Here is a 13,294-nt window from a genome sequence, read left to right on the forward strand (position 1 = left end):
ATATGCTAACAAGCCGAGAGAGGCTAGCTTAAGCTCCTGTTGTTTACTGTGTGTGTGTGTGTGTGTGTGTGTGTGTGTGTGTGTGTGTGTGTGTGTGTGTGTGTGTGTGTGTGTGTGTGTGTGTGTGTGTGTGTGTGTGTGTGTGTGTGTGTGTGTGTTTTCATATTTTAAATAAAAATAACGGTGTAAATGAAGTTAGTGACGTAGTGACGTCAGGTTTAAACTTCAGAACGACAACAAACCAGTTAGCGTTAGCCAGGTGGCTAGGGCTAGCTGGCTAGCATAAGCTAAGGCTAACAGCGTCACTGTTTTGAAGCTGCGATGCTAAAAGTATGAAGCTAATGTCAAAGTAGCTTCAGCTGATTCACAGTTTAGCTTCATAGACAAACAGAAGTTAGTTTATCACGTGTTTATTGTTTATGAAGAATAAATATGAATGTTTTCAACATGAGTCAGCTTTAGCATTAGCATTAGCATGCTAACTGTGCTGAAGTGGTTCATTTAAGGAGCTTTTACACACTCGTCTGTGTGTTGGTGCGGAACAACCAACAGAGTCAGAGAGAGACACGGAAACGGGTGTGAAGCAGGTGTGAAACGGGGGAGAAACAGGTGTGAACCGGGAGAGAAACAGGTGTGAACCGGGGGAGAAACAGGTGTGAAACGGGGGAGAAACAGGTGTGAAACGGGGGAGAAGCAGGTGTGAACCGGGAGAGAAACAGGTGTGAACCGGGAGAGAAACAGGTGTGAAACGGGTGTGAAACGGGAGAGAAACAGGTGTGAAACGGGGGAGAAACAGGTGTGAAACGGGTGTGAAACGGGGGAGAAACAGGTGTGAAACGGGGGAGAAACAGGTGTGAAACGGGTGTGAAACGGGTGTGAAACGGGGGAGAAACAGGTGTGAAACGGGGGAGAAACAGGTGTGAAACGGGGGAGAAACGGGAGAGAAACAGGTGTGAAACGGGGGAGAAACAGGTGTGAAACGGGGGAGAAACAGGTGTGAAACGGGGGAGAAACAGGTGTGAAACGGGGGAGAAACAGGTGTGAAACGGGAGAGAAACGGGAGAGAAACAGGTGTGAAACGGGGGAGAAACAGGTGTGAAACGGGTGTGAAACGGGGGAGAAACAGGTGTGAAACGGGGGAGAAACAGGTGTGAAACGGGGGAGAAACAGGTGTGAAACAGGTGTGAAACGGGGGAGAAACAGGTGTGAAACGGGGGAGAAACAGGTGTGAAACGGGGGAGAAACAGGTGTGAAACGGGGGAGAAACGGGTGTGAAACGGGAGAGAAACAGGTGTGAAACGGGGGAGAAACAGGTGTGAAACGGGGGAGAAACGGGTGTGAAACGGGAGAGAAACAGGTGTGAAACGGGGGAGAAACGGGTGTGAAACGGGGGAGAAACGGGTGTGAAACAGGTGTGAAACGGGGGAGAAACGGGTGTGAAACAGGTGTGAAACGGGTGTGAAACGGGGGAGAAACGGGTGTGAAACGGGAGAGAAACAGGTGTGAAACGGGGGAGAAACAGGTGTGAAACGGGGGAGAAACAGGTGTGAAACGGGGGAGAAACGGGTGTGAAACGGGAGAGAAACAGGTGTGAAACGGGGGAGAAACAGGTGTGAAACGGGGGAGAAACAGGTGTGAAACGGGGGAGAAACGGGTGTGAAACAGGTGTGAAACGGGGGAGAAACGGGTGTGAAACAGGTGCGTCTGTATCGGTGTGCGTGTTTAGGCGTCTGCGTGCTCGGGCGCCTGCGCGCTCAGGCGTCTGCGAGCTCGGGCGCCTGCGTGCTCGGGCGCCTGCGTGCTCGGGCGTCTGCGTGCTCGGGCGCCTGCGTGCTCGGGCGTCTGCGCGCTCGGGCGTCCGCGTGCTCAGGCGTCTGCGTGCTCGGGCGTCTGCGTGCTCAGGCGTCCGCGTGCTCAGGCGTCCGCATGCTCAGGCGTCCGCATGCTCAGTAGTCCGCATGCTCAGGCGTCTGCGCGCTCACAGATTATGAGCACACGCCTCCGTCTCTTTATCCGTGTAATGAGCAGCAGGTGCAGCAGAGCTCCAGTCAGGTCCAGGGTCACTTCCTGTTAGTGTCACCGTGACGCCACGCGGCTCCCACTGAGAGCAGACGCCACGCAGCTCCCACTGAGAGCGGACGCCACGCAGCTCCCACTGATCATCCACACGTCTAAACAGGGAACATTGATAATCATGATCTGATCTGAAGAATTAGAAGAATTACTTTATTTTTATCCCACACAGGGAAATTCAATTTTCACTCTTATTATCATACATGTTACACACACACAGGCCCGAAAATACACACATGCACAACCAGGACCTATACATGCAATTGAGGAGAGATGTTAGAGCGAGGGGGCTGCCAGTGACCAGCGGGGTTCGGTGCCTTGCTCAACAGCACCTCGGCAGTGCCCAGGAGATGAACTGGCACCTCTCCAGCCACCAGTCCACGCTCCATATATGGTCCACACAGGGACTTGAACCAGCGACCCTACGGTTCCCAGCCAAGGCACCTATGGACTGAGCTACTGCCGCCCCAAACAGGGACGAGTTTAATGTGTTTTATTGTAGCTTTACACTAAAACACGCTGACGGTATCAAACGTTACACCGCTGATCTGTTGTGTGTCGCACTGAAGTCGCTCCCCGACATCACCGCTGTGGAGAACAGTTCCCCTGTCATGACCTAACACCCTTTCAGAATAAGACTTCCTGTCTGAGCCTGGTGTTCCCGTTGTTTGAACAGAGTTTTAAAAACATCATCATTGACCTTTGACCTCTTTCTAACTGAGCACCGAGCTGATCCTGACCCTGATCCTGATCCTGGTCCTGATCCTGGTCCTGACCCTGATCCTGATCCTGATCCTGATCCTGGTCCTGATCCTGGTCCTGATCCTGGTCCTGACCCTGGTCCTGACCCTGGTCCTGATCCTGATCCTGATCCTGGTCCTGATCCTGGTCCTGACCCTGGTCCTGACCCTGATCCTGATCCTGATCCTGGTCCTGATCCTGATCCTGGTCCTGACCCTGATCCTGATCCTGATCCTGGTCCTGATCCTGATCCTGATCCTGATCCTGATCCTGGTCCTGACCCTGATCCTGGTCCTGATCCTGATCCTGATCCTGGTCCTGGTCCTGATCCTGGTCCTGATCCTGGTCCTGACCCTGATCCTGATCCTGATCCTGATCCTGGTCCTGGTCCTGGTCCTGATCCTGATCCTGATCCTGATCATTGATCCTGATCCTGATCCTGGTCCTGATCCTGGTCCTGATCATTGATCCTGATCCTGATCCTGGTCCTGGTCCTGATCCTGGTCCTGATCCTGGTCCTGGTCCTGATCCTGATCCTTCACATGTTCAGACCGTGGTTCTGTTTGTTTGGACCCGGAACTCTTATTTTGAAAGGGTGTTTTGTCACAGTCCTGAATTCTTTCACTTTGTTTTCTCAGTGCGCTCCTTTGGCACAGAGGACCGTCCCACCGACCGGCCCATCCCGCCGCGGGACGACACGTTCGAGTACATCATCTTCAGAGGCAGCGACATCAAGGACCTGACCGTGTGCGAGCCGCCCAAACCCACGTGCTCGCTGCCCCAGGACCCCGCCATCGTGCAGGTACGCCCTCACCAGAGCCGCCGGAGCCGGGCCGAACCGGGACAGGCCGAGCCAAGCTGAGCCGGGCCGAGCCGGGCCGAGCCGGGACAGGCCGTGCCGGGCCGAGCCGCCTCAGTGTGTGACTCTAACCCTCTTCCTCCTCCTCTTCCTCAGTCCTCCATCAGCTCCAGCTCCTCGTCCTCTGCCGCCGCCGCCCCGACCCCCTTCCAGGCCGTCGGGTCCTACGGCCTCTTCAACCGGGCCCCGGTTCCTGCCTACAACCAGTTCAGCACCAGCCCCCTGGTGTCCCCCCAGTTTGGACCCGTCGGTGTGGGTGAGTCCCTGATCCCCGAGGGTCCAGAGTCCAGGTCCGTGGTTCTGGTCCCACGTTAAACACGCCACAGACACGGAGGAGGGTTCAGCCGCGTTTCATATTTAAACTTTTATATAAATATAAAATATATAAAGTTTGGATCCTGTTGTTGATCACTGATCTCCTCTGACCCCCCCTTCCCCTGGTCTCTCCCCCCCCCCCGGTCTGGTCCGGTCCCTGCAGGCCGCAGCAGCCCCGGCCTGGACCCTTTGAGGAAGAGCCCGGCCCTGGAGCAGGTGGTCCAGACCGCCCCGTCGGCCCCAGCAGCCCCCACGGCCCCGGCCCCCCGGTCTGGGGCGCAGGAGCCCCGCCCATGGCCGCACGGCCCCCCCCACCGGCGTTCTGAAGGTGCAGCACCAGGACGGCGTGGACGCCAGGAGGGGCGAGCCCGTCAGGGGGGGCCGCAGCAGCCACAGCTGGGCCCTGCCCCGGACCGTCTCCGCCTCACACATCACTGCTGCAGACCGGGCCCCACCAGGACCAGGACTGCCCCACTCCGTCTACAGCCCCCCAGGTGAGACCCCAGACCCAGACTCCAGACCACCAGGTGAGACCCCAGACTCCAGACCACCAGGTGAGACCCCAGACCCAGACTCCGTACCTCAGACCCTCAGACCCCAGACCCTCAGACCCCAGACCCTCAGAACCCCATACCTCTGATCCTCAGACCCTCAGACCACAGACCCACAGACCACCAGACCCCAGACCCTCAGACTCTCAGACCCACAGACCACAGACCCTCAGACCACAGACCACAGACCCTCAGACCACAGACCACAGACCCTCAGACCACAGACCCCAGACCCTCAGACCAGACCCTCAGACCACAGACCCCCCAGGTTGCTGAAGAGTTCCTTTCTTGTGTGGGTCAGCGTCTGCTGGAGCTCCAGGACCCCGGCGTGGGCGAGGGGGGGGGTCACCGCGGCCGCGGACGCTTCAACGTCCGCAGAGACGGACCCATGAAGTTCGAGAAAGACTTTGACTTTGAAAGCGCCAACGCGCAGTTCAACAAGGACGAGATCGACCGCGAGTTCCAGAGCAAACTCAAGCTCAAAGGTTCTTATTATCACTGTTAAACGTGATTCAGTTTTATTAATATTAACAATTATTATATTAATAATAATCGTGTTTCTCTTCTCAGACGAGAAAACAGAGAAAGTCCTGAACGGAGAGGACAAGGGGGACGCTGGAGCCGAGACCCAGAGCAGCGAGGGCCACGCTGAGGAGGAGGGCGACCCCCTGGGCCCCAACTGCTACTACGACAAGTCCAAGTCCTTCTTCGACAACATCTCCTGTGACGACACCAGGTACGAGTCCCCGAGGGTCCGTACCAGTCCCCGAGGGTCCGTACGAGTCCCCGAGGGTCCGCACGAGTCCCCCGAGGGTCCGCACGAGTCCCCGCGAGTCCCCCGAGGGTCCACACGAGTCCCCGAGGGTCCGCAGGAGTCCCCCCGCGGGTCCGTACGAGTCCCCCGCGGTCCGTACGAGTCCCCCGAGGGTCCGTACGAGTCCCCCGACGGTCCGTACGAGTCCCCCGACGGTCCGTACGAGTCCCCGACAGTCCGGACCAGTCCCCGGCGGTCCGTACGAGTCCCCGACGGTCCGTACGAGTCCCCCGCGGTCCGTACGAGTCCCCCGCGGTCCGTACGAGTCCCCCGCGGTCCGTACGAGTCCCCCGCGGTCCGTACGAGTCCCCCGCGGTCCGTACGAGTCCCCCTCGGTCCCTGCGAGTCCCCGACGGTCCGTACGAGTCCCCCTCGGCCCGTACGAGTCCCCCTCGGCCCGTACGAGTCCCCCTCGGCCCGTACGAGTCCCCCGACGGCCCGTACGAGTCCCCCTCGGTCCGTGCGAGTCCCCCTCGGTCCGTGCGAGTCCCCCTCGGTCCGTACGAGTCCCCCTCGGTCCGTACGGGTCCCCGACGGTCCGTACGGGTCCCCCTCGGCCCGTACCGGCCCCCTCGGCCCGTGCGAGTCCCCCTCGGTCCGTACGAGTCCCCCTCGGCCCGTACGAGTCCCCCGCGGTCCGTACCAGTCCCCCTCGGTCCGTACGAGTCCCCCTCGGTCCGTACCAGTCCCCCTCGGTCCGTACCAGTCCCCCTCGGTCCGTACCAGTCCCCCTCGGTCCGTACGAGTCCCCCGCGGTCCGTACGAGTCCCCCGCGGTCCGTACGAGTCCCCCGCGGTCCGTACGAGTCCCCCGCGGTCCGTACGAGTCCCCCGCGGTCCGTACGAGTCCCCCGCGGTCCGTACGAGTCCCCCGCGGTCCGTACGAGTCCCCCGCGGTCCGTACGAGTCCCCCGCGGTCCGTACGAGTCCCCCGACGGCCCGTACGAGTCCCCCTCGGTCCGTGCGAGTCCCCCTCGGTCCGTGCGAGTCCCCCTCGGTCCGTACGAGTCCCCCTCGGTCCGTACGGGTCCCCGACGGTCCGTACGGGTCCCCCTCGGCCCGTACCGGCCCCCTCGGCCCGTGCGAGTCCCCCTCGGTCCGTACGAGTCCCCCTCGGCCCGTACGAGTCCCCCCGCGGTCCGTACCAGTCCCCCTCGGTCCGTACGAGTCCCCCTCGGTCCGTACCAGTCCCCCTCGGTCCGTACCAGTCCCCCTCGGTCCGTACCAGTCCCCCTCGGTCCGTACGAGTCCCCCGCGGTCCGTACGAGTCCCCCGCGGTCCGTACGAGTCCCCCGCGGTCCGTACGAGTCCCCCGCGGTCCGTACGAGTCCCCCGCGGTTCCGTACGAGTCCCCCGCGGTCCGTACGAGTCCCCCGCGGTCCGTACGAGTCCCCCGCGGTCCGTACGAGTCCCCCGCGGTCCGTACGAGTCCCCCGCGGTCCGTACGAGTCCCCCGCGGTCCGTACGAGTCCCCCGCGGTCCGTACGAGTCCCCCGACGGTCCCTGCGAGTCCCCGACGGTCCGTACGAGTCCCCCTCGGCCCGTACGAGTCCCCCTCGGCCCGTACGAGTCCCCGACGGCCCGTACGGGTCCCCGACGGTCCGTACGGGTCCCCCTCGGTCCGTACGGGTCCCCGACGGTCCGTACGGGTCCCCCCTCGGCCCGTACCGGCCCCCCTCGGTCCGTGCGAGTCCCCCTCGGTCCGTGCGAGTCCCCCTCGGTCCGTGCGAGTCCCCCCTCGGTCCGTGCGAGTCCCCCTCGGTCCGTGCGAGTCCCCCCTCGGTCCGTACGAGTCCCCCTCGGTCCGTACGAGTCCCCCTCGGTCCGTACGAGTCCCCCTCGGTCCGTACCAGTCCCCCTCGGTCCGTACGAGTCCCCCTCGGTCCGTACGAGTCCCCCTCGGTCCGTACGAGTCCCCCTCGGTCCGTACGAGTCCCCCGCGGTCCGTACGAGTCCCCCGCGGTCCGTACGAGTCCCCCGCGGTCCCTGCGAGTCCCCGACGGCCCGTACGAGTCCCCCTCGGCCCGTACGAGTCCCCCTCGGCCCCGTACGAGTCCCCCTCGGCCCGTACGAGTCCCCGACGGCCCGTACGGGTCCCCGACGGTCCGTACGGGTCCCCCTCGGTCCGTACGGGTCCCCGACGGTCCGTACGGGTCCCCCTCGGCCCGTACCGGCCCCCTCGGTCCGTGCGAGTCCCCCTCGGTCCGTGCGAGTCCCCCTCGGTCCGTGCGAGTCCCCCTCGGTCCGTGCGAGTCCCCCTCGGTCCGTGCGAGTCCCCCCTCGGTCCGTGCGAGTCCCCCTCGGTCCGTGCGAGTCCCCCCTCGGTCCGTACGAGTCCCCCGCGGTCCGTACGAGTCCCCCGACGGTCCCTGCGAGTCCCCGACGGTCCGTACGAGTCCCCCTCGGCCCGTACGAGTCCCCCTCGGCCCGTACGAGTCCCCCTCGGCCCGTACGAGTCCCCGACGGCCCGTACGGGTCCCCGACGGTCCGTACGGGTCCCCCTCGGTCCGTACGGGTCCCCGACGGTCCGTACGGGTCCCCCCTCGGCCCGTACCGGCCCCCTCGGTCCGTGCGAGTCCCCCTCGGTCCGTGCGAGTCCCCCTCGGTTCCGTGCGAGTCCCCCTCGGTCCGTGCGAGTCCCCCTCGGTCCGTGCGAGTCCCCCCTCGGTCCGTACGAGTCCCCCTCGGTCCGTACGAGTCCCCCTCGGTCCGTACGAGTCCCCCTCGGTCCGTACCAGTCCCCCTCGGTCCGTACGAGTCCCCCTCGGTCCGTACGAGTCCCCCTCGGTCCGTACGAGTCCCCCTCGGTCCGTACGAGTCCCCCTCGGTCCGTACGAGTCCCCCTCGGTCCGTACGAGTCCCCCTCGGTCCGTACGAGTCCCCCGCGGTCCGTACGAGTCCCCCGCGGTCCGTACGAGTCCCCCGCGGTCCCTGCGAGTCCCCGACGGCCCGTACGAGTCCCCCCTCGGCCCGTACGAGTCCCCCTCGGCCCGTACGAGTCCCCGACGGCCCGTACGAGTCCCCGACGGTCCGTACGAGTCCCCCTCGGTCCGTACGGGTCCCCGACGGTCCGTACGGGTCCCCCTCGGCCCGTACCGGCCCCCTCGGCCCGTGCGAGTCCCCCTCGGTCCGTGCGAGTCCCCCTCGGTCCGTGCGAGTCCCCCTCGGTCCGTGCGAGTCCCCCTCGGTCCGTGCGAGTCACCCTCGGTCCGTGCGAGTCCCCCTCGGTCCGTACGAGTCCCCCTCGGTCCGTGCGAGTCCCCCTCGGTCCGTGCGAGTCCCCCTCGGTCCGTGCGAGTCCCCCTCGGGTCCGTGCGAGTCCCCCCTCGGTCCGTGCGAGTCCCCCTCGGTCCGTACGAGTCCCCCTCGGTCCGTGCGAGTCCCCCCTCGGTCCGTGCGAGTCCCCCTCGGTCCGTGCGAGTCCCCCTCGGGTCCGTGCGAGTCCCCCTCGGGTCCGTGCGAGTCCCCCTCGGTCCGTGCGAGTCCCCCTCGGTCCGTGCGAGTCCCCCTCGGGTCCGTGCGAGTCCCCCTCGGTCCGTGCGAGTCCCCCTCGGTCCGTGCGAGTCCCCCTCGGTCGGTGATGTTTCTGATTTCTCTGTTTTTCTCTTCAACAGGAAAGCAAACGAGAAATCTGGAGGCTCAGGGTTCCCCAGGTGAGGTCACACACTCCTCCTCCTCCTCCTCCTCTTCCTCACCTCCTCCTCCTCTTCCTCTCCTCCTCCTCTTCCTCTCCTCCTCCTCACCTCCTCTCCTCTTCCTCTCCTCATCCTCACCTCCTCTTCCTCACCTCCTCCTCTTCCTCACCTCCTCCTCCTCTTCCTCTCCTCCTCTTCCTCTCCTCCTCTTCCTCTCCTCCTCTTCCTCACCTCCTCCTCTTCCTCACCTCCTCCTCTTCCTCTCCTCCTCCTCTTCCTCACCTCCTCCTCTTCCTCACCTCCTCCTCTTCCTCTCCTCCTCCTCTTCCTCACCTCCTCCTCCTCTTCCTCTCCTCCTCCTCTTCCTCACCTCCTCCTCCTCTTCCTCAGGGAGCGCAGACAGACCTGGGCGGAGGAGAGGAGGATGAACGCGGAGACGTTCGGCCTTCCTCTCCGTCAGGGCCGAGGCCGCGGCGGTTACCGTGGTCGCGGTGGGATGGGTTTCCGCGGAGGCCGCGGACGCTCGGCCAGTCGAGGCTCCTTCGGGCCGCCGCAGGGGGGCGGCGGCTTCAGGGGCGGCTACAGAGGAAACCAGGCCGGGCGGGAGTTTGCAGACCTATCAGCGTACAGGGTGAGGCCCCCGCCGCCGCACTGATGCCCCCGCCGTGGCGTGTTTGATCTCCTGCCTTTGTAAACGTGTGGTTGACGTGTTTCTCTCCCTCTGGTTGCAGAAGGAGAACAAAGTGGCGGCGTAGTGTCGAGGTCGTGACCTCGGATGGAACCTGAATAGTTTGAGTAAAATACCGACGGTCGTCTCCTGTAGTTGTTTATTTGTCACCAGCACGGAGGCGAGCGCCCCCACGCTCCCACGCCACCGACCCGACGACCACCGACCCGACGACCACGAAACGACCGACGACCACGAAACGGCGGGTCCTTCTGTAGAAACGTCTTTTCTCCGTTCCGTCTTTGATCTCGTTTTTCTTTGACACAGCTTTATTTTGGCGGGGTGGGTTCTGCGTCACCTTTCTAACCCGTGTTTTTCTACTTCCTGTGGTCATTTCGCTCCCGTCTGATTCTTTTTCTCCTCTTCTTCACGCCGCACGCACCAGACCGTGATGCTCTTCTCCGGCGCCGCACGGAAGGTTTGAAGCGTCTCAGAGAAGCAAGCGAGCGACGGCTCCTCAGCGTTTAAAGACGATTATTTAACGTCTTCATCTTTAAAAACTCAGAGATCAAAAGTTCACATGATGGAATCGAACCGGCGGCTGCTGCAATAATCAGACCATCGATACAAATCCAGGAGAGATGCTAACAGGACGTGGCTAACAGGGGTTAGCTCGGGGCAGCACGGTGAAGGCATTCAAAGGTCTTTTTTAACCACTAATGCTGCTGAACACACACACACACACACACACACACACACACACACACACACACACACACACACACACACACACACACACACACACACACACACACACACACACACACACACACACACGAGAAGAGTCCCTACACGCACACACACACACACACACACACACACACAGACACACACAACAAAGCACCAATGGGCTCCTTCCTGTGTGTGTGTGTGTGTGTGTGTGTGCGTGTAGGGACTCTTCTCGTGTGTGTGTGTGTGTGTGTGTGTGTGTGTGTGTGTGTGTGTGTGTGTGTGTGTGTGTGTGTGTGTGTGTGTGTGTGTGTGTGTGTGTGTGTGTGTGTGTGTGTGTGTGTGTGTGTGTGTGTGTGTGTGTGTGTGTGTGTGTGTGTGTGTGTGTGTGTGTGTGTGTGTGTGTGTGTGTGTGTGTGTGTGTGTGTGTGTGTGTGTGTGTGTGTGTGTGTGTGTGTAGGGACTCTTCTCGTGTGTGTGTGTGTGTGTGTGTGTTATTTTCAGCAGCATTAGTGGTTAAAAAAGACCTTTGAATGCCTTCACCGTGCTGCCCCGAGCTAACCCCTGTTAGCCACGTCCTGTTAGCATCTCTCCTGATTTCTCCGTTTCATCTCAAACGTTTTTGACTCTAAACTGTTTCTGTTAATTAACATATTTGTTAAATGATGAAGCACGGACTCACGGACTCACGGACTCACGGCTGCAGAATAACAACAAACATAAATAATATAAAACAATAACGTTCAAAACAAAGGTTTAGTTCATTTCAAACGTCTCTGAATCATTAATATAACAATCATCATATCTTTGTTTAGAGCACTTAAACAACCAGGACCTTTAAATGCTCAGACCTTTAAATGCTCAGACCTTTAAATGTTCAGACCTTTAAATGTTCAGACCTTTAAATGTTCAGACCTTTAAATGTTCAGACCTTTAAATGCTCAGACCTTTAAATGTTCAGACCTTTAAATGTTCGGACCTTTAAATGTTCAGACCTTTAAATGTTTAAACCTTTAAATGTTCGGACCTTTAAATGTTTAAACCTTTAAATGTTCGGACCTTTAAATGTTCAGACCTTTAAATGTTCGGACCTTTAAATGTTGTCGTGTCTCTGGGACTCGAACCTGCTCCAGCACTTTCCCTCAGACGCCACCGTGACGCTCTCACTTTAGCACCAACAGCTGTTACACTCGGACTTCAACGCCACTAACGCTGGACCACCGCGCCACGTCTGACCCGACCCGTGGGCCACGCCCGCCCGCCCGACCCGCCCACGCTGCAGGAAGTGATGTCATCTATGATAGAAAATAAAAGACTAGAAAAACAAAGAGAGCTGTCTGCGTGGACTTTTCTACAGGTGGTCCTCAGGAGGGGCGGGTGGGACGGGGGGGGGGTCAGGACCCTGTGGGGGGTCTGGACCCAGGTCTGTCAGGTCCAGGGTCTCAGGTCTGTCAGGTCTCAGGTCTGTCAGGTCTCAGGTCTGTCAGGTCTCAGGTCTGTCAGGTCTCAGGTCTGTCAGGTCCAGGGTCTCAGGTCTGTCAGGTCTCAGGTCTGTCAGGTCTCAGGTCTGTCAGGTCTCAGGTCTGTCAGGTCCAGGTCTCAGGTCTGTCAGGTCTCAGGTCTGTCAGGTCTCAGGTCTGTCAGGACCCAGGTCTCAGGTCTCAGGTCTGTCAGGTCTCAGGTCTGTCAGGTCCAGGTCTCAGGTCTCAGGTCCAGGGTCTCAGGTCTCAGGTCTCAGGTCTGTCAGGTCTCAGGTCTGTCAGGTCCAGGGTCTCAGGTCTCAGGTCTGTCAGGTCTCAGGTCTGTCAGGTCTCAGGTCTGTCAGGTCTCAGGTCTGTCAGGTCCAGGGTCTCAGGTCTGTCAGGTCTCAGGTCTGTCAGGTCTCAGGTCTGTCAGGTCTCAGGTCTCAGGTCTGTCAGGTCTGTCAGGTCTCAGGTCTGTCAGGTCCAGGGTCTCAGGTCTGTCAGGTCTGTCAGGTCTCAGGTCTGTCAGGTCTCAGGTCTGTCAGGTCCAGGGTCTCAGGTCTGTCAGGTCTAAGGTCTCAGGTCTGTCAGGTCTCAGGTCTGTCAGGTCTCAGGTCTCAGGTCTGTCAGGTCTGTCAGGTCTCAGGTCTGTCAGGTCTCAGGTCTGTCAGGTCTGTCAGGTCTCAGGTCTCAGGTCTGTCAGGTCTGTCAGGTCTCAGGTCTCAGGTCTGTCAGGTCTCAGGTCTCAGGTCTGTCAGGTCTCAGGTCTGTCAGGTCTCAGGTCTGTCAGGTCTCAGGTCTGTCAGGTCTCAGGTCTGTCAGGACTCAGGTCTGTCAGGTCTCAGGTCTGTCAGGTCTCAGGTCTGTCAGGACTCAGGTCTGTCAGGTCTCAGGTTTGTCTCTGATTCTAAATAAAATATAAATAAAATAAAAGAATTTTGTTTGAAAATGAAACAAAACTGTTTTTTTTTTGTTAAATTCTAAATTTTTCTGATGAAATCTTGAAAAACTTTAATTTGAAAATCAAAAATTATTTTATTTAAATCTTAAAACATTAAAAACTTTTGCACAAATGTGATCGAGCCGTCACTCAGACGGAGATCGGCCAATGGGGAGGCGTTTCCGGCCTAAGCCCCGCCCCCGGCCTGAGACCGTCGTCATGGCAACGCTCCCTTTAAAGTCTCTTTTAAAGTGTTTAATAAAGAAATAAACATCAAACTGAGACTTTTCTTTCTTTTAATGGTGAGTTACAAATATTTATTATTTTTATACATTTATAATATTTCGTCTCTGACTCGAGTTAAAAACACGTTTTTAAAAACACTATTTTTTATTTTAAGCAAATGTGAAATTTAAACATTTGTTTTCTTTTGTCTTTTTAAATTTAAAAAAAGTTTTTCAGGCACAAAAATATTTAAATATATTGAATAAAAACACACAAACATCTA

General features: G+C 59.2%; 1 protein-coding gene across 1 annotated transcript; it reads left to right on the forward strand.

Moving 5' to 3' along the window:
• Window positions 1-447: 447 nt before the first annotated feature.
• lsm14aa (LSM14A mRNA processing body assembly factor a) lies at window positions 448-10,484 on the forward strand (the record flags this gene model as incomplete). The annotated part of the gene is given in 12 exon segments (XM_083916348.1): window positions 448-451; window positions 1,727-1,936; window positions 3,453-3,616; window positions 3,770-3,929; window positions 4,152-4,252; window positions 4,254-4,482; window positions 4,841-4,875; window positions 4,877-5,024; window positions 5,110-5,275; window positions 8,967-9,005; window positions 9,378-9,618; window positions 9,719-10,484. Coding segments are annotated over 12 exon segments (1,521 nt in total). The 3' UTR covers window positions 9,743-10,484.
• Between the last annotated feature and the right edge of the window lie 2,810 nt (window positions 10,485-13,294).

Source organism: Echiichthys vipera, assembly GCF_963691815.1.
Source record: "Echiichthys vipera genome assembly, chromosome: 7".
Classification (NCBI taxonomy): domain Eukaryota; kingdom Metazoa; phylum Chordata; class Actinopteri; order Perciformes; family Trachinidae; genus Echiichthys; species Echiichthys vipera.